Genomic DNA, 19,925 nt, shown 5'->3' with positions numbered 1-19,925 from the left:
ACCGCCGATCTCGCCATGGGGAAGCATCAGACCGCGAGTCTGCCCCTCATCCCACTTCCCAGAGGAAGCGTCCTCCTCCCTGGACTCGTCCAGAGAGTCACCGTCACTTCGAGCCGTCCCGATGTCCCGGCTCTCCTCGCCCACGTCTACGAGCGTGCTGCTACGAAAGGCCCCGAGGGCCGCATAGATGCCGTTCCCATCGCCTGCGTCCCGCTGGGCTCCCCACACGTCGGCCCAAATGGACAGCTCCTCATCACTAGTGGAGAAGAGGTCGATACCTCCCAATTGGAGGGTATCAATCCTGCCAACGCCAGAAAGGCGGATCTTTACAACTTCGGGGTGGCCGCGCGGATCATTGGTATCGATGGACGGGGACAGGGGGAGTTTGCTCTGAGAGTTGAAGGGACTTCCCGTATCAGACTTGATACCGTCACCCAGGAGCGTCCCTTCTTTGAGGGTTCTGTCACCTACTTCAACGATGAAAGTTCGTATTGCCAGCAGCCCCTTTCCTACGCATGCAGGCGTCCAGGTACTAACGCTCCCCAGTCAACGCAGCCGATAAACAACTACACGAGCTCTTTGCGTTGCTGAAGGCCAGATCACGAGAGCTGGTCACAATTCTCCGAATATCATCGTTACTGCCCCGAACCAAGGGTGGTCCCCCTCTGGCACCAGCCATCACGAAGCGCCTCGAGATGCTGATTATGCGGAGAGAGTTCAAGGAGGCTGGACTCCTCGCCGACTTCATGGCCAATCTCGTCGAGACATCCCATGAGGAAAAACTCGAAGTCCTCGCAGCCCTTGACGTCAAGGTCAGAATAACCAAGGTCATCGAACTGCTGGAGCGTCAGGTCGGAGGGATCAAGAACAACTTCAAGATCACAGCCTTCACCTCGGTGCCCGTGCAGATCTTGGATCGCCTCAACGAAACCCCACGAAAGCCCAATTCGCTACCGAATATGCCGGGAATGTCCTTTATTACTTCTCAAGGCCATATGCCCAATGGCAACGACCAGGACGGCGACCAAGAAGCGAACGAGCTGGATGAGCTCAAGCGCAAGTTGCAGGCTGCTAAGTTGCCGCCGGACGTAGCCAAGACAGCCGATCGGGAACTCCGACGCTTGCAGAAGATGATGCCAATGAACCAGGAGTACCAGGTGACGAGGAACTGGCTTGAAACTCTCTCGGAGATTCCGTGGGCTGCTGTTACTGACGATCGTCTTGGCCCGGAGACCTTGAACAAAGCTCGTAGACAGCTAGATGATGACCACTATGGCCTGGACAAGGTCAAGAAGAGGCTTATTGAGTATCTGGCCGTGCTGAGACTGAAGCAGTCCATCAACGACGAGGTAGACGTCAAGATCCAGAAGGCGCAGGAAGAGGAGGCCGCTGCAGTGGAGTCACAGGATGCTAGTGACAGCGACAGCCCTGCTCCCGATCAGAAACCTGACCCGGCATCGGAGACAGCCAAGCTCCAGATCCTCAAGTCGCAGCGCATGGTGGACAAGTCACCCATCATGCTCCTCGTGGGACCACCCGGCGTGGGCAAGACCAGCTTGGCCAAATCGGTAGCCACCGCGCTTGGTCGCAAGTTTCACCGCATCTCACTGGGCGGAGTCAGAGATGAAGCGGAGATCCGCGGCCACAGGAGGACGTATGTCGCGGCTATGCCAGGCCTGATTGTCCAGGGTTTGCGCAAGGTTGGCGTGGCCAACCCCGTTTTCCTGCTGGACGAGATCGACAAGGTTGGTGTTGCGAGCGTCCACGGTGACCCTTCCGCTGCCATGCTTGAGGTCCTCGACCCGGAGCAGAATCACACCTTCCAGGATCACTACGTCGGCATGCCCATTGATCTGTCCAAGATCCTGTTCATCGCTACGGCCAATTCGCTAGATACCATCCCTGCACCTCTCCTCGATCGCATGGAGACTATTTACATCCCCGGCTACACGACGCTCGAGAAGCGCCACATTGCCCTTCAGCACCTGATTCCTAAGCAGATCAGGGTCAACGGATTGGCTGAGGATCAGGTGGCCTTTAACCAAGACGTGGTGTCAAAGATCATTGAGTCATATACCCGGGAATCAGGTGTTCGCAACCTTGAGCGTGAGATTGGATCCGTATGCCGTGCGAAGGCAGTCGAGTTCGCCGAGGCCAAAGACTCGGACCGCCTTGAGTCGTACAAGTCACAGCTCACCGTCGAAGATGTCGAAAACATTCTGGGCATTGAGCGCTTCGAGGAGGAGATCGCCGAGAAGACCAGCCGGCCTGGTATCGTTACAGGCCTCGTCGCTTACAGCTCAGGTGGCAATGGGAGCATCCTCTTTATCGAGGTGGCCGACATGCCCGGCAACGGCCGAGTACAGCTGACTGGCAAGCTGGGAGACGTGCTCAAGGAAAGTGTCGAAGTCGCCCTGACTTGGGTCAAAGCACATGCCTATGAGCTCGGACTCACGCCCGAACCCACTACGGATATCATGAAGGAGCGGAGCATTCACGTTCACTGCCCGTCGGGAGCGATTCCCAAGGACGGCCCCAGCAGCGGTATTGGTCAAGCAATTGCGCTGATCTCCCTGTTCTCCGGCAAACCCGTTCCACCTACCATGGCCATGACGGTAAGTTTATCCCAAACCAGAAGATGGCGGAGTCAAGTACTAACGACATGTTCAACAGGGTGAAATATCCCTCCGAGGAAAGGTTACCGCAGTCGGAGGTATCAAGGAGAAGCTCATCGGCGCACTCCGAGCGGGAGTTAAAACAGTGCTACTGCCAGCACAGAATCGCAAGGATGTGAAGGATCTCCCGCAAGAGGTCAAGGACGGACTGGAGATTCTTCATGTTAGGTAAGCTCCACAGATCTCGCCCCTGTTTCTCGATTGGACATACACGCTAACACTGGAGCTCTATAGTCATATATGGGAAGCGATTCGTCTGGTGTGGCCCGACTCCCATTGGGCTGCTGACAGCAACTATGCTGGCATCGAGAGTCGGCTGTAATGCCTCCCAGGACCAACTCCTTGGCAGAACCTCGATTCATCTCGTCTCATACTAGCTAGGGTCACGAGAAACTGTTCCCGTTGGCATGCAAACCCCACGTTACCCTGCTGTCTGACAGAGGAACAGCTACCTCCTTGCATACCCTCCTGCAGGCATAGCTACAGATCTGGTGCGACACTCGCGCAACGGGGGCTACGGGAAGAAGCGAACTAGGCAGTTATCCCGCCGTTCCATTGTGCGCGCCTGGGGGTGGGGCGCCCCCAGCCTCAGAGGGGGCCTGTGCCTAGGGGTTAGATAGAGAGACATCTGGCGGGCGGCTGAGCCATGTGGTTGGGCTGCCCAGGCAGATGGCCCGATGCAAGGGGGCCAACGGACAGCAGCGATGGTAGCACGGCGAGATCAGCAAAGCAAGGGAAGCCATGTGGGACAAGAAGAGACGGGATGCGGTGGTGTAGGCCAGCAGGTGGACCGAGCGGGAAGCAGAAACGCCAGACTCATTGTGGAGGGCGTTGGGCGGAAGTGATACTGATTTGTTTCCAGCGCAGCACAAAGCATTACCTTCATTTATTCGGAATACTCTCCGTAGTAGTATATGTACAACTATTATCATAGTCGCTGTCTTCGGGCCAAAGTTTCCGGTGATGTCAACAGAGTCCAGCCACTACGTACGTATATAAGTACGCCAGTGGAGTATTACAGGCAGCTGTTCCTGTGTTATGTTTCGCTGGAGTCTCTAGCCTGAAGATCTGCTCCACGACTTGACGCCAAGTCTCGGTAGCCAAGTACAATTGGGGTCCCAGTTGTCGGGGCTAGTTGGAAATATTGTTCAGCTCCGTCAGGACTGGGGAGTCAGGACACCCTCCTGATTGCTGCAGAGCCGCCCCGTCAACTGAATCACGGCGCACACGCGGAATCGGTAGCTTGCCAGCCGGGCGCATCCGCTTTGGGGGCCACGGCCTCGGCCATAAACCAGGCTGTGTGCGTGCCAGGTGTGAGCGGGAGCGCGAGCGCGAGCGAATAGGGGTTCCCCGGGCTGGGCTTTGTCGCATGCGTGTTGGTTCTTGACCACGGCGAGCAAGTTGCAACCGCCCCCCCCAATGATTCCCAGCAGCTGCGACGCCACCATCGGAGAGTAATACCTCCCTCTCCCAGTCGCAGGGACTGGGCTGATGAGCGGCGGCCATGGGCGATCCGTAATGGATACGTACATCGATTGACCATTTCGAAGAATTGGGGCCTTCAAGGCTCGGATAGTCGGATAGCCTCGGAATACTGGCAGACAGACATGGGGAATCCCCGGATTTCGCCATGAACGAAGACGTCATGTTATGCCGTCCGCCCGCACAGATGTGTGATTCTCCATTGGGCTGCCTTCCAATATTGACACATACATGAGGTAAGGAGGAATGTTGCCCAGGCCGCTTCGGTTCCGAACAGATGGTACGGCACTCCGTACCTGAACACATATTATGTCCATGTGTGGAAGTACTAGGCCAACTTCAAGTCCCACGCTTGGCGACAATACGGGTATCCCTTTTGACAAACGGGTCGAGTCCATCCGGGGTCAGGGCTCTCGGACCTCTCCAGTGTTCGTTGAGCTTGTGCGCCAGGAACAGACATGGGGTAGGTGTCGGCATGGTCCATCCTTGAAACACGATGCAGCTTGCGCAGCAACAGCAACAACGGTAGCAACGGCAGTAGGTTGCGTTGCAGCGCAGCACAAGGCAAGATTGGCAAACGGGGCCGCCGTGTGGGCATGTCACGGTATCATCTGAGAGCCAAGGACATCATGACATGGGGAATTTCTCCTCCGACGAAAACTCCCATGTTCCCTCCGCAGGTGCTCGGGTCGTACATGATACGCACATGCATGCGGGCTAGGATATCCTGCAAGCAGGCACTGGAACATTGAGGGTAGTATTTGTCCCAAGGCCGTCCCAGGTGCCTGGAATCATGCTCATCACTGTGCTCGTAGGTGCTTTGCCGCCCGCATTCTTGTTGGCCGAGTCGGTCGCCCGGTGTGAATCGTGTGATTGTCAACGTCCAGGTCCATCCAACAGGGTTGCCACACCGGAGCTGGCACCGGTGGGCGAGCAAACACTGAATAGCTATTCTTATGGCTGTCAGCAGAGGAGAAAATAACTAATACTACGTGTCCGTACTCGCTATTCAACCCACTTACGTACAGAGTAGTAGTAGCACATAATTACTATACTACTGCATAGTACGGAGTACGTACGTCGTATGTGCGATAGTAATTCCCCTGCCAGGGAAACTTGAACGAAAGAGGTTAATAAACGTGCTGGGCGGGCGCGCGGGCGGGCGATCCAAAGGGGAGAGACTCACCAGCCAGCGACCAGCCCTTGATGGAATCCTAGCTCCTAGGGGCCCCCTAGGGATACTGTGATCCTATAATCTGCATCCAGAGCACCCCCAGTGCATCCACAGGCAAGTCGGCAAGTCGGCGACCTGTACGGAGTACGTACTACGAGTATGGAGTAGTACCTATGTACGAGGGTGCTGGCAGGGGCTGGCCGTTGGCGGTCAAGAATTTTCCGTTTGGTCGCCAGCCTAGGAAGCAAAGCTGCTCCTCTGCCTGGCAAGGCCATGTAGGTATCTTGAGATTGGCTGCGCCTCTCGTCTCGGCGCTCTGGCGTTCTGGCGCCCTGGCCCCGGGTCCAACTCCTGATGAGGGGACCACGAGTCCACCACCCAGCAGCCAGTGGCATGGCGTGGAGCGCGCTCCGCTACGCTGATCACATGCTGTCCATTGTGTCCACTGCCCCCCAGCCACGCGAGCTTGAGCGAAGCTCCCCGAGCCTGACTTTCATCCTTTTTTTCTCTTCATGCGTGACCTTGAATCGCAGTATCATTGGATATAATTTTGGTGCGGAGTCCTCGTGCGGAGTGGTCCTGTTGTGTGATACGAGGTATTATTACAGAGCAATATTTCCCGTACTCCGTATCCGTAGCCCCAAGCTGCCAGTTGTGACAAACTCGGGTCTCGAATCTCTCGATGCTGACAGCCTGACAGAGTGAGCATGCGCGCCTTCAGCATCAGCTTCCACTTGTAGGTTGGCTTTGTTGTCCCCACTGGTGCTGGTCTGGCTTGCAGCCTTACTTCGTACAGCTCGCCTCTGTGATCCGGGGACCCTTACCTTATCGACTTTCATGGAGTGGCAGCTGACGGTTTTTTGACAATGTTGCTGAGGTCATTGGGCCGACGGAGAATAAGCCGTTTGAACTAATGGGACCTCATGTGCCAATCAACGTCATCCAAAGTCTTACTATCGTGCTCGGATAGAATGGGGGTGCTTCCAAGACACCCGATGCCGTTTGTGGCTGGTTGAGTAGAGGCATCTCGAGCATAGGGCCCTGTCGCCTTGTGCCTCCGTGATCTGTCCCCATTCTGATCATTCTGAGGAAGGCGAGGGTGCCTTTCCTCCTTGGACGACGTCTGGTGGGCTCGGAGGAAAGCAAAGTGGAGGGCGGACGGCCCGCGCCAGCCGCCGCATAGCCTGCCTACCCTGCGTTCCTCCCGTGTGCCTGCGTGCCGCCATCTTTATCGTACGGAGTAATACTTGCTATCCACTCACTGTACTGAGTCGTTTCATGTCACACGAACAGCCTGATCGGTTCCTCTCCGATATGCTCAGTTGGTGTTGAGGGGCATTGCGGCCTCAAAGGTATGGGGCTGATAGACAAATCACACCAAAATTTCCGTCGCCTCGTCGGGCGACATATGCTAACATTCAGCGTCTCCAACCATACGTGTCAAGGGGTTTTTTTTTTTTTTTTCTAAGAATGTTGAACAGATCACCGCTCTTTCAGACTGTCATGGTCCACTGGCCCAGCGCTTCAAGCGCCAGACGGCGGGTGTGCAACAGGGAAATTAGACTGGGGTCATGCTAGAGAGCCTAGTGTCATGCCATGTGCGCTCTCGCGCACGCACCAGTAAGAGGCCTGGGCTTCCTGTTAGCTTTCTGCAATCACTTTTGATCTTCCAATCATCCCAAAATTCCTCCGCAATACCATTGTGAGCACGGATACAGTTTGCTCGACAATATACCATGTCAGTTCGATATCATTCAGTATTAAATAGATTTCTAGCACCTGAACTGGTCAAATACCTTGAAATGGAAAGAGCAAGAAACGGTGGGGTGAGCAGCGTTGTTGTTTCATAGCTAGACAGATATGCTTGGTGACCATCGACAGACGCGAGTTGACATGCCGGAGTTTTGAGACCTACATTTACACCCAAGATGAACTCCCCAGTGTCTCAGATGAGATGGTGGGGGTACATAAAAACCAGGTCATTGGGTGCGATGACTCCTTGGTGCCTCGGCGCAATCCGTGGTGGCGAGCAATTGGCCGTTTGGTTGACATTGACAACTTCCCATTTCGCCTTTGAACCCGCCCCTGCTGTTGAACTATGGATGAACAAGGTCTTCGAGTTTATAATGTTTTCATTCACCGGCCTTTGTAGCACTGGGGGTTAATTGGGAGGATGTTGACAGACTGCCCGAGTTGAACTTGGTGTTCGGCCCATAAACGTGCCGTGTCTGTTGGGTTTCTCCGATGGTTCTGGGAACTGTTGACCGACCCCGAGATTAGTGGTAGAACGTACATGCTACTTCGCACGTACTCGCTTATTATATGAAGGCTCGCCGTATCCGTACTAGCAGTTAGTTCAATCAGATCTAATGCGGCTGGCGGGATTAGTTTGTGGAGGACTCTGACTCGGTACGGATACTGGTCTAGGAATGCGTTTGTAATACTTTGTAGGGCATGTGCGGCGCAGAGTCGTTGGGGCAGGCGTCCATTCCCAATTAATATCGTGGTTACCGGAAAGCCATTGCTAATCGGAGAACCCACTATCGTAGGTATCATCCATACAAAGTACAGAGTACTAATATGCAAGACGCAGTTTATTAGAGAACTATACCGCGCGTACCTCCGTCCCTCCGCCGCGCGGGAGATTGGTGTTACGACTGTCCGCCGATTCGGAAGATTTTTAGCCACGCGCCGCGGCCAAGGTCAGGTCAAGACAAGGTGGCTCAGGTCCGTGGCCCCGGAGCGGAGCGGAAGTTTCCCATTTTCCTTGGCCTAGGGAGTATGGGTAGCGATTTGGCCCATTCCCTCGGCGAGACTCCGCTCTGCTATCCTGGCAATCCTGGTTGGAGGTGCCGATCCTGGAGCGGAAATTTTGCCGTGGAGGTGCTAGTATTATCATTGCGATTGTAGGTCGTACTATGTAGTAAGTACTAAACGTCAGGCCTTGAGTGGTTTGCGCCGACCCTTCGGATGTGTGCAAATGGGCATGTCCTTCTGTTTGCGGGTGCGGTGGACGACGCATGGCGGGCTTCCAGCACAATTGTCAAACCGGCGGACATGTTTCCGAAGCGGCGGGCCACGAGAGGGCTCGTGCCCCTCGGAACCTTGAACTGCTCAGACGGGTTAGACTTGCTGTGTGATTTGGTGCCCATGTATATGCAGGATGCACTTCGTACGTGGGTACCTCTCACGGAGCATAAAAACCGAGCAGGATCCTCATAAGGCTAGGTACTATTATGTACATATTATAGTAGTAGCCTTTATCCTTGCTATCGCACTTGGCTTGGTGCTCGCAAGCTAGGCAGAAGCCGGGGTCCCAGGGGTCGACGTCGTCAAAATCGGCAGCATCCTGCAATTATGGGTTCGTTGGTCTCAGGTTGAGTTGGTGGCTGAGTATGATGGCGTTCATGGACGAGTCCGAGGACCTAATAGTACTACTGCTAGTAGTATCCGGGGGGAGGGGGACGAGATCTCTAAGGCGAGGGAGGCAGCGCCGCAGCGACCATTGTTCAAAACTCCGATGCCTTCTCTGCGGGGTTGAAGCCGAAGATTATATTAACTCTCCTTCCAAAATTGTTCGATGGGGCAGACCTGGGCTTTGCCCGACACCTGTCGCAGCTTAAGGAAATGGGAGGCACCTGGGCGTCTACTGCCATTTATGTTTTAACTTGCCACCATAAGGTACTATGGATTACTCCGGATACTACTATTATATGTGGGAAGGTGCTCATAGTGGGGGAGTGCTACCTGTGGCTGGAGATTCTGAACCTGAAAGCTGGCAACTGCCACTTGGAGCCGGTGAGTGTCGGGGGAAAGTAGGTGTACGAGTGACATGACGCTAGTGACATCCATGGAACCCGGGAAAGAACAGGTCGGTCTGCGCCCGGGCGTCTTTGAAGGTGGGGTTAATAGGTACCCAGAGGCCAGCACACCGGGCACAACTCAGCAGTGCTAGCACTGAGTTTTGGGCCAGTCCATCTCCATTTCTCCACCGGTCGCGGCTGGTGCCCAAGCTCGACTTTGAGGGCACATTTGGGAATGAGGGGTTCAATCACACTCCACGAGCAACGAGCATGAGGTCGGCGCTAGGGTATTGGTTTCTGTGGAGGCGTTTATTCGCCGAGTGTTGGTGCGGAAATCATTTCCTTGGTAAAATGCGCCGCGTGTCGATGGTTGTGAGTTCGGCAATCTGAGCGGGAGCTGCTGGTGGGGGAGATCATGATGGCCATGCGCCAATCTAACCCCCGAAGATGGGCTGTTTCAACTCCCTGCTGGTTGTGACATACGGGCGTTAGTTCACCTCCAGGAATGGTCCTAATAGGTGCTACATAGTACATACCAAGTAGTAATAGTACATTGTATGAATGTTACGAAATACCCATTACCCAGCGGTTTCCGTTGATGCTTGTTGTCCGTAGAAAGGAACGTCAAAAGGCTATTGGGCACGTGTCGGTCAGAGGCACCCTGGCCGATAATGTTTCCGTGGCCATATATCGTACATGGGACCATGGGTAAAGGTGGCATTGGTGACCAGCACCACATCGTGGACCATGTTGGCACCCCCGCATTGGGCAGTGGTTCGAGGGAGGCGAGGCTGAAACCAGTTGCACCTTAACGCCACGTCCCCTGCCATGTTCAACGTGCAAAGGTCAGAATCTATAATAGGGAATACAGTAATAATACCGACTGTGGACCTGTCAGCATCGAGGAGAAGCTCTTTGGGGGTTCTATCCGGGATCGGTCTGCGACAGTGTGAGCGGGTGTAAGCGAGTACATGGTATATGTGCGTAACCGGCGCATTCTGGGACGATACCCGGTTGACACATCGCAATCCCTGACGGTCCCATAATAGAAGATACATACCTGCTTCGTACAGTGCACAGTATCCGTACTGCTGCGATACTAGTATGTATGTGGCAACAACATGCAATATGGCGCGTTCCTGATCTGACGATCTGACCGTCACTGTGGCTCACAGATGGCCAGATAATAGCACTACGAACGCAACCGTCTTCTCCCTGCTCATTGTCATGACACTACGGATACCTTGATATGGGCTAATCGTTATGGACCTGCTTCACTGGTGCTGATACTACTACTAGTAGCAAGCCTACAACCGCCACTAGCTGGTGGCAACGAAAGTATCGGCCAGTTCGAGGCTGGACGATACGGAGGGTTCACCGCTGGAAAGCACATGAAGAATGGCAATGACGCTAGATTAGATGAGTGGCTGGTCCAGTGGCCCCCAAAAAGGCACCCATAGCCCCCATAGGGCACTAGAGGGCTAGAGGCCAGAGGATCAGAGTGCTGGAGGGCCTGAGTTACTGAAGCCACACACCCACTTCAACGGCCGCGCCTCCCACCACCAACCCGGCACAAAGCCACCACGCCGCTTAGGTAGGTAGTGCTACTCGTTGTACGTAGCACAGCTTGTCCCGAGGCCGGGCGTTTTTTTTTTGGCCTCAATTTTTCCTCAACCCTCCACTTCACGCCGACCATCTCCGCGCTCCAAGACTACCGAATAGAGCACCCCACCCTCATCTTCCCCAGGCCCTCATCGTCTTTGGGCTATGCCCATGCTGCGCCATGCCTCGCCGAGGGCGTCCTCGAATCCTCTCTCTGGCCCTGTCACAGTCCCCCTCTTGCCCCTGTTGCCTGTTGTCCTGTCCAAACCTGAACTCTGTCCTTGGGACCTCCCCCATCCCCCATCCCCCCATCCACACCTGCAATCTCGCCCCAGCCTCGCAGCCCTCGCTCTCGTGACTTTGGCTGGCGACTCGTTCGCAGCCGCGGCCTCTGGATGAATTGACTGGCTGGTCTCAGTGGTCTGTGCCAGGAATCCGCCCGGTCGGCGCCCCCCCTCCTCCACATCCTCCACATCCTCCAACGCTCCAACATGATCTAGCTCCTCCCAGCTGATTTGACACATGCCCCCCCCCAGTTATTCTCCCCGAGATAGCCAAGCTTTGTGTTTTGTTCGTGCCCGTCCGAAGACGAGTCTGATGCTCAGACTCTGGCTCCATCCATCTCAGTCCCCTCACCCCCCTCTCGACCCTCTGTCCCCTACGGTCTTCTATTTCGCCCTCTCTTGTCCCTCCCAGTCGCACCCTCTACCCTAGCGCTCAGCATCTTCTGCGCGCAACTAGCGAGCTCACATCCGGACGGCGGAGAATTCTCGTCATGGGACGGTCAGGGGATCGTCAATGGCAACGGTGCCGCGTACTCCAAACTAGTCCAGTGCTCAACCCTTAACTAGCACTAAGTGGTCGTGACCGGGGCCCCTTGAGCCGTTGCCGACCCTGGCAGCCTGGCTTGCAGGTTTATTACCACGCCCCCCAGTGACCTAAACAGGGACTGGAACCTAGAGAAAGAGAGCTGCACAAAACCTGCCCTCAAGCCGCTCCGGGGGTTCCAACCAGGGACCCATCAGTAAACCTCTGTCTTCTTGCCTGTTGCTCTCCAAGCTCTTAGACGACATCATCCTCTTCGTCGCCGGAAACCCACCGACCTCAAGATCGCTCTTCCGTGCCCCGTACCCGTCGTCTTCCTTTTGGCCACCATCAAGCTTCCCGCCCTGGACTTCCTGGTTCCGAGTTCGCTTTCCGACTCTGCCACTGTGCGCCAGGCTGTACCGAATACTTGCGTCCGTTAGTCGCCGACTGAGGACGACGACAGTGAACAACGACGTCCTCGTCCCCCAAGCGCCGCCGCCGCATGTCATATCACAACGGCTCCGAGGCCCCTCTACCGCGACTCGTTCTGCGCAGCATTTTGTCTCACCTTCACTTTCCTCTTCTGGTGCAGTCGCTACGTCTTGGCGTTACTGACTAGATATCTGGCTGTTCTGAAGAGGGACTTAATCCACTCGGCATACAGGAACCGCCAGCCAAACGGGTCGTCTCGTCGACCTTGCCGCGCCAGAACTTCACGGCAACGCTGAAGTTTACGTAGGTGCTGGATCAAAGCTCAAGTAACTCCATCAAGCGAGTTTCCCGAGTATCTCAACCTAGTTAGTGCTTCGGTCTGTGTCTAGACCATCGTGGCCAGTTACTGTTGACACTGCCCAGGGCATGTCTGGAGTCACTACGGCCTTGGCCCTGTTCTCCCCAATCTCTCCCTTTGGGCTGGGCCTCTGATTCCCGAATCTACGGAACTCCACGCCGGATCTCCAGCCAGGCCGGGATAGACGTTCCCGCTCTGGTGGTCGCAGCTGTGGAATCCGCCCCTGATCTAGGCTAGACGCCAGTCAACACGCACCACAGCAGCACCCGCTCCTTTCCATCAGCAGCGTCGCGGATTAAGGACGCAGCGCGCTACGCCCTAGGACGTGACTTGCGCGCCTCAAGAAGCAGAGTGTGAAGCTCCTGCTCGAGCCAGGGCTCCAGCTGTCCCCGCTCATGTCAGGGTCTCCCCTTTCGCAGAAGGCAACTTCAGAAGCCAGCGAACGTACGCACCTTTCAACTGGTTACCCGACTACGATACACCAAGATGCCTATCGCGGCATCTCGACACAACCGTCGCCCGCAGAATCCCAACACTCACACGGTTACCCTTCAACTAGCGACCCTTATCGTAGATCGCATCCTCACGATCTAACAGAGAAAATGGACCATGGATACCCACGACCGACAGGGTATCCCCCTCGGCCCCTGACGTTTCCCCCGCAGACACTCCCGAGTGTCTCCCAGGCAGTCTCACAGCACCCGCCGTACCTGTCTGCGACAGCACCTCCGACGGCCCCGGGGTACCCGCTGGTGAACCGCCCACACGGGGTGGATAGCCAGCCATTCCACTCTCCCAAATCCCAGCGAAAGGCAAAGGGCCATGTAGCATCTGCGTGTGTGCCATGCAAGAGAGCCCATTTACGGTAGGTGATTTGAACTCGCACCTCAGACATTCCGCCTGGAGCTTAAAGCTGACATCGGCCCTAGATGTGACGGTACGTACATTGACCTGAAAATTCTACCGAGCCCCTACAATGGAAGTCGCGAGAGGGAAGTTCCTGAAGTCACGAAGCGATTCGCACCCGTACGTTTTGCCGAAGCTCGCTCCGGTTGGTGGGATGGATCCTCGAAGTGCTGCAAGGATCAAATCCTGTGCAACGCAACAATGACAAGATCCGTTGGCTGGGGGTATTTTGGACGACTTGCGTCGATTGTTTGCGCCAACGTCTCTTGACCACCGAACGACCGGATGAGGTGTAACGTTATACAAACGGTCCGTCTCTTTGTCCCTGCCTCTCGAAGAGCTACCTGCTTCTATCGGCCCGTCTGTCACGGATTACTGAGGATATGATCTTGTCATGTTGCGCTGCTCAGCACAACGTCTGCGTGCAGCTTCTGATACCTCAGGGGCAGTTCCCTTGGGGCAAAACAACACACTTCTGCGTCTGCTCTCTAATGAATGGAAATGCTGACAGTTTTCAGCCCAGCGACCCTGCTCGAGATGCCTGGGAAGTGGCAAGGAGGACGCATGTGTGGATGTGCAGCACAAGAAACGCGGGCGACCTCGACTTCGAGACGAAAAAGAAGCTCGCTTCGATCTTTCAAGACCCCCGGCACCCCATGAAGCTGCTATGAGAAGACCGCTGAGCGTATACCCGCCGGGAGGACCGACAGTACCCGGTTACGAGCTACCACCCCATGACAGTCACTCGCAACGAGTTCTCAAACCACAACCGAGGGAGTCGCTTGTACCAAGATATACAGATCACCAGTCTCCGCGTGATATGGGGCCGTACAATCTAGGCCCGTCTAGCGCTGCTCAGCCCCCCGAGTATGTCGCTTATCTCAGCCTGGACATGGGGTTTTCTAGAGCTTCAGAGCCGTTCCTTGATGCGCTGGGCGGGTTGCGAAATCGTCGATTGCTCGAAGAGGTTGTTGTGCCCGGCGAGAGGGACAAGGTCTTAGGCCTCAAGAATCGGATTCTGGCCGAACAGAAGCAGAGGGAACCCAACTACTTGCCGCCGATCCTTGATAGAGGCGACCAGATCCTCCAAGGTCTCGGGTTCGGCGCAGCAGATCTCTCGAGATTTCACCTCAACCACCAGGACTACCTAACTTTTGTTACTACAGACGGTCATCCTCGAGTGTATCCGGTGCGGCTGGGGCTCGCCAAGGAAGGGTCGTTTTTCTTCGTCGTCCTCGTTCTAATATTCCCTCGCTCTGTGTACTCGTCGACATCGCAGCACGACCGTAACCTTGCGCCTTCATTCTACGGGCAACCATCGGCCACCCACACAAACTACTCACACCCTCCCGGGTCGATGGCTCATGACCTCAACCGTCACCGACTCAACGATGGGCCCCTCGCGTCACGCCCCCCGCCTGGAATACCGTCACAAATGCGCCCAGGGCAGAACCCAGGTATCGGGGGCATCAGGACGTCATACTCGGTTTCCCCAAACAGGCCCGAGTACGCAGCGCCGGCGTACCATGCGCCACGGAATGAACTCGGGCCCGGATCTCAGCAACCCCCCCACCCGTCGTACCAACTACCCCCGATTCGAGCGCCGCCCGAGAAGGACGTCCAGGGGGGCGAACCCCCCAGTCGCGTCGCTATTGGCGGTCTCATAGAGAACCCTGAAGCTCCAGGCCGGTCGCACTAGCATGGTGGCTCTCGCTGCTTCGAGGCTTCGCGTGATTGTGGTGGGAGGGATTTTGAATTATTCTCAAATGAGCGCGGCATCAGCTTTGTACTTGTCGATCTGGACAGGGCCTTCCTAAGGCTTAGATTGTTTTCGTCACATGCCGGCTTAGAGCGCTTGTTTTGCTGTGATACCACCTGTACAAATAGGAGCAAGGGGATGGTGATTTCGAGGGGCGCAGGGGAAGGCAAAACATGTTTTCTTTTTCTCCTTTTATCTTTTCAGCATTGAGGGAGATGTGGCTGGGGGCTGTTTTCTTTATTGTATCTGATTTCCCTGCTTCTTTTGGCGTTGACGAGGCATTTCTCCGGACATCATATCATTTTGCATCAGGCCAGAGCGATAGTAGCTTTTATAGCCTACCATGAAGGTTAAGGAAAAGAACGCTCATCGGAGCGGCATAGAAAACTTTTGGATGGTGAAAAAGACAAGTGATTAGAATGTTATAGGTATGTACAGTAGACAAATGATGTTCTATGAGGGTTATACTAGGAAAGCGCATGGGGGTAGAATTAGCCCCTGAATATCAAGAAAGATTCTCGCCCCAAAAGAGAATTAACAACGTTCGCAGATAAAGGATCGGTCTATAAAATTGTTTCGTCAGCGTTGCTCATCCTATTGACTTGGATGAGCAACAACAGAAAAGCTTCCATTCTCGTTTTGTCAAGTCACCATGACTGTATATAGTTGTGGTAATCCTGGGTATCTATCAGTCTCTAAGTATATATTAGCGTGGTGTCTCAGATACTGAAAGAAGGCAGCTTACAGTATGTTGGTAACGTAAAGCAAAGGGCCTGCTGTGCCCTACCCGCATCTCTCCGCCCCCTAGCCAGATAACGGGGGCAGTATCCTGGAAAAGCTGTATCATTCAGCAGAGTTGAGTATTACTGCCTGGTGCCTAGCCTCTAGAACTAGGCGAAGGGCGGAATAGATACTGAGCTGGAGCTACCCCTGGGTGGCGAGGATGGCCACCATTGTCGGGATTTGCCGCGGGGTTGGAGGGCTGGCCGCCGGCCACTGCATCTGTCTTTGATCCTTTACCGTCATGAAATCTCTGCTTCTCCCCGGCCCCTGGCATCTCGTTCAGCTCTTTGAGCAGCTCGTCAGACCCCCTGTGCATGGGAGGGGACTGGGGCAGCTGGCTCCCTTCATGGGAGGAAGCATGAGAACTGTCGGCAGAACCTATGCCAAGGAAGAGTTCGCTGGGATTGTTCATGCCAATGGTCTCGTCTATGGAGGAGAGGTCTTGGAACACAAGCTCGCTGGCTCGCGAACCTGCCATGTCTTCCAGTCGGGGCGATGATGACCTGTAACGGTCAGCGAAGAAAGATTAATGAGTGTAGCTATCCTCACGGATGTACGGTGATGGTGCCATTTGAGGAGACCTCGCTGAGTTGCGTGTCCTGCCGGTTGGGCATGGTGTAATGGGTTGCAGATTGAGATGTATGGGACATAATTTAAAATCCTCGCTGTCGAAGGAAGTATAGAGGAGATCATCATTCAGATCGGAGCCCTTAATCTTGAGTACATATTTATATTTACTCAGTTTTTTCGGTACGTGGGTGCCTCCGTTTCGGTAACAGGTCCAGGGAGGCGATGCATTGGTAGGCTTTTTCAACAATGTTTGCATAGGTAGCTTGGAGACCAAAACATCGCGGGGACATGAGAGCCGATTCATTCAACCTTCTTTGCTGCAAATTCGCCACCGCTGGAGATTAATTAGGAATGGAACGAAACGTTAGGACGAGGCGGAAAGTGCAGGTACAATGGGGTGTAGTTGCCTACGGCTAGAGTAACGCAGGGAATGGAACCTGGACGAGGAGTTTAATGTGATCTCAAATGTTTTGGTATTCTCCCATATGCGTGTAATTTAAAAAACCATCATGCTGCCTTGTTTGAGATAGGTCTTGATACCTTTTGGTGCCGAGACTGGCACATTGGCTCCAAGGAGGTTGAGGTTGGATGGGTCGTTTTCTTCCTCGCTTCATTATGAGATCTCCTTAGTCTTGGCTCACCAGAAATGGGTGTCAGCCAGGCAGGCACAGCCATTACCGTCGCCAGGGCAGACTCGGTGGCAGACCACAAAGAGGACACTGTAATTAGCACTTTTCCCCAGCCCCCCGAATCGTATGCCTGCCCTGAGTGATGACGTGTGTGCTGTAGTGCTGGTGTGCTGATGTTGAGTGGCTGGCTGGCTGGGTGGGGGAGGGGAAGAGGCGGGAGCAGCTCTGAGAAACCTCACGTGACTTCGTTCCTTCCTCGCGACCAGAAGCAAGTTGCAATGTCCTTTGATGAATCAGGAACATTCGACTCCCCCTCACAGACTGGAAAGTTCCCACGGCACCTCTGTACAGAATTTCGATAATTTGCCTTCATTGCGGACTACCCGTTGTCTCAGCCTGGCGATGGACTTGAGGCGGACTGTTGATCCTCGATGAAACGCATCCTCACGTGTTCATGTGACGGAAACCCGTCAATCGCACCGTGGTCATTGGGGTTTACACGGTTTGACCGCCTCATTATCACCGATTGGCGCACTTAAAATATCTCTCCGCAATGGATGAACGCATGGACGTGGAGGCGCCTCAAATAGGCTTAAAGAGGAAGGCGGAGGATGAAGCCGACGATAATCGCCCGGTTCGAAGAATCCGAGTTGGTGACGCCATAAACGCCGAGCTGTGACCTTCTGCTGACCATTTCCTTAGGCGCTCGACCCAGATGTGGTCAACAAGATCGCTGCAGGAGAAATCATTGTCGCCCCCGTCCATGCGTTGAAGGAGCTGGTTGAGAACGCCGTGGACGCTGGGTCGACGTCCCTGGAAATTCTCGTGAAGGAGGGCGGTTTGAAGCTTCTGCAAATAACCGACAATGGCTGCGGAATCCAGGTAAGTTGGAGGGTGGCACATGTTCACCGTTTTGGGGCTCTACTCACCGAAATGTGCAGAAAGATGATCTGTCGCTATTGTGCGAGCGCCATACAACATCCAAAATCACCACATTTGAGGACCTAACTTCAATATCAACCTATGGTTTTCGAGGTGAGGCTTTGGCTAGTATTAGCCATATCGCCCATCTCACCGTCACGACCAAAACGAAGGAGTCTAGTCTTGCGTGGCGTGCACACTACCTGGACGGCAGACTCGCCCCTCCGAAGCCTGGTCAGCCCGCCGAGCCCAAAGGTGTGGCTGGGCGACCGGGGACGCAGATCACTGTTGAGGATCTGTTCTACAATGTGCCGACTCGTAGGAGAGCTTTCCGGTCTCCAGCTGACGAGTTCAATAAAATCATCGACATGGTCGGACGCTACGCTATCCACTGCAAGGGAGTGGGCTTCACGTGTAAGAAAGCTGGCGAATCATCCAACAGCCTATCTGTCCAGGCACATGCCACTGTCAATGATCGAATACGCCAAATTCACGGGAGCAGCGTCGCCAATGAACTCATAAGCTTCGAGACTTCGGACGATCGGTGGGGATTTAAGGCCGATGGCCTTGCGACGAATGCAAATTACCACATCAAGAAGACGACCCTACTTCTCTTCATCAACCACAGAGCTGTCGAGTCGTCCGTTATAAAGAAGGCCATCGAGCAGACCTATCTCAGTTACCTACCAAAAGGCGGCCACCCTTTTGTGTATCTAAACTTGGAAATCGATCCGGCGAGAGTCGATGTGAATATCCATCCCACCAAGAGAGAGGTCCATTTCTTGAATGAAGATGAAATTGTTCAAGCGATCTGCAAGGACATTGAGACCAGCCTGGCGACTGTCGACACGAGCCGCACATTCATGGCTCAGACCCTTCTCCCTGGTGCAACGCCTGTGAGGCCTGAGCCGCAACCCAACGAAGATGTATATTCACCCAAGCTGGAGATCATCGGGAAGGGTAGACGGCCCGTTCAGAATCCGAACACTCTGATAAGAACGGATACTTCGGAACGAAAAATCACGAGCATGTTTTCTTATGCGAGTGGGGGTGGCCCCTCTCCCAGCCCAAGTAGAGCTCGAGAAGATGAGCCGTTGTCGATGCCTGAAGATATCGACTATAAGACAGTTGACCGCGAACCTGTTCTCTGTCGGTTGAGAAGCGTAAAGGAGCTTCGCGCAGACGTGCGCGAGGAGATGCACACGGAACTGACAGAAGTATTCTCATCCCACACTTTTGTCGGTATCGTGGACGAGAGACGGCGTCTAGCGGCCGTACAAGGCGGTATAAAGCTGTATCTGATTGACTACGGGCATACATGCTATGAATACTTTTACCAGCTTGGGTTGACTGACTTTGGCAACTTCGGCGCTATTCAGTTTAACCCACCCCTAAGACTCGAAGAGCTCCTACGCATGGCGGCCATCGCCGAGAAACAAGGGCTTGGCGCTACCGACGAGGACTTTGATGTTGAAAAGATTGTGGACAAGGTGATGCGTCAGCTGATCGAGCGGCGTGAAATGCTCCAAGAGTATTTTTCCCTTGAGATATCGCCTGTTGGGGAGTTGATATCGATCCCCCTTCTTGTTAAGGGATACACACCACCGATCGCCAAGCTGCCGCGCTTCCTGCTGCAACTGGGGCCGCGAGTGAATTGGACAGATGAAAAGGGCTGCTTCGATACGTTTCTGAAGGAGCTGGCAACATTCTACGTCCCCGAGCAGCTGCCGGCAATGCCTGGGGGCGAAGGCGGGCAGCGAGACGAAGACATTCCTCCGGCAGTCAGATCAAGGAGGCAGCACGTACGGTGGGCAGTGGAGCACATTTTCTTCCCGGCGTTCAAGGCGAGGCTAGTGGCGACCAGGTCACTGATGAATGGGGGCGTTCTCGAGGTTGCTGATTTGAAGGGGCTGTATCGGGTATTTGAGCGGTGTTGAGCTGCTGGTGGACTATTACGTGAATTGACGGAGTATGAATTGTCGCGGGCTAACGCTAGAATGGCGTCTTCATGACAATAGAAATGA

At 54.6% G+C, this 19,925-nt stretch overlaps 3 protein-coding genes across 3 annotated transcripts; 2 read left to right on the top strand and 1 right to left on the bottom strand.

Moving 5' to 3' along the window:
- Positions 1-15: 15 nt before the first annotated feature.
- ACO1O0_002916 (Lon protease C-terminal proteolytic domain-containing protein) lies at positions 16-2,847 on the top strand (the record flags this gene model as incomplete). Its single annotated transcript, XM_083192377.1, has 3 exons — positions 16-484; positions 547-2,615; positions 2,674-2,847. The coding sequence occupies 3 exons, from the start codon at positions 16-18 to the stop codon at positions 2,845-2,847; spliced, it is 2,712 nt and encodes a 903-aa protein (XP_083051434.1).
- Positions 2,848-15,875: 13,028 nt separating this feature from the next.
- On the bottom strand, positions 15,876-16,395 carry ACO1O0_002915 (uncharacterized protein; the record flags this gene model as incomplete). Its single annotated transcript, XM_083192376.1, has 2 exons — positions 15,876-16,284; positions 16,331-16,395. The coding sequence occupies 2 exons, from the start codon at positions 16,393-16,395 to the stop codon at positions 15,876-15,878; spliced, it is 474 nt and encodes a 157-aa protein (XP_083051433.1).
- Positions 16,396-17,533: 1,138 nt separating this feature from the next.
- mlh1 (mismatch repair ATPase MLH1) lies at positions 17,534-19,838 on the top strand (the record flags this gene model as incomplete). The annotated part of the gene is made up of 3 exons (XM_083192375.1): positions 17,534-17,614; positions 17,683-17,862; positions 17,922-19,838. The coding sequence occupies 3 exons, from the start codon at positions 17,534-17,536 to the stop codon at positions 19,836-19,838; spliced, it is 2,178 nt and encodes a 725-aa protein (XP_083051432.1).
- Positions 19,839-19,925: the final 87 nt, after the last annotated feature.

The sequence above is a fragment of the Amphichorda felina genome (genome assembly GCF_050947745.1).
Source record: "Amphichorda felina strain 45539 chromosome Unknown scaffold_3, whole genome shotgun sequence".
Classification (NCBI taxonomy): domain Eukaryota; kingdom Fungi; phylum Ascomycota; class Sordariomycetes; order Hypocreales; family Bionectriaceae; genus Amphichorda; species Amphichorda felina.
Note: the sequence above shows the minus strand (reverse complement) of the source record. Positions and strands in the feature narration are given on the sequence as shown.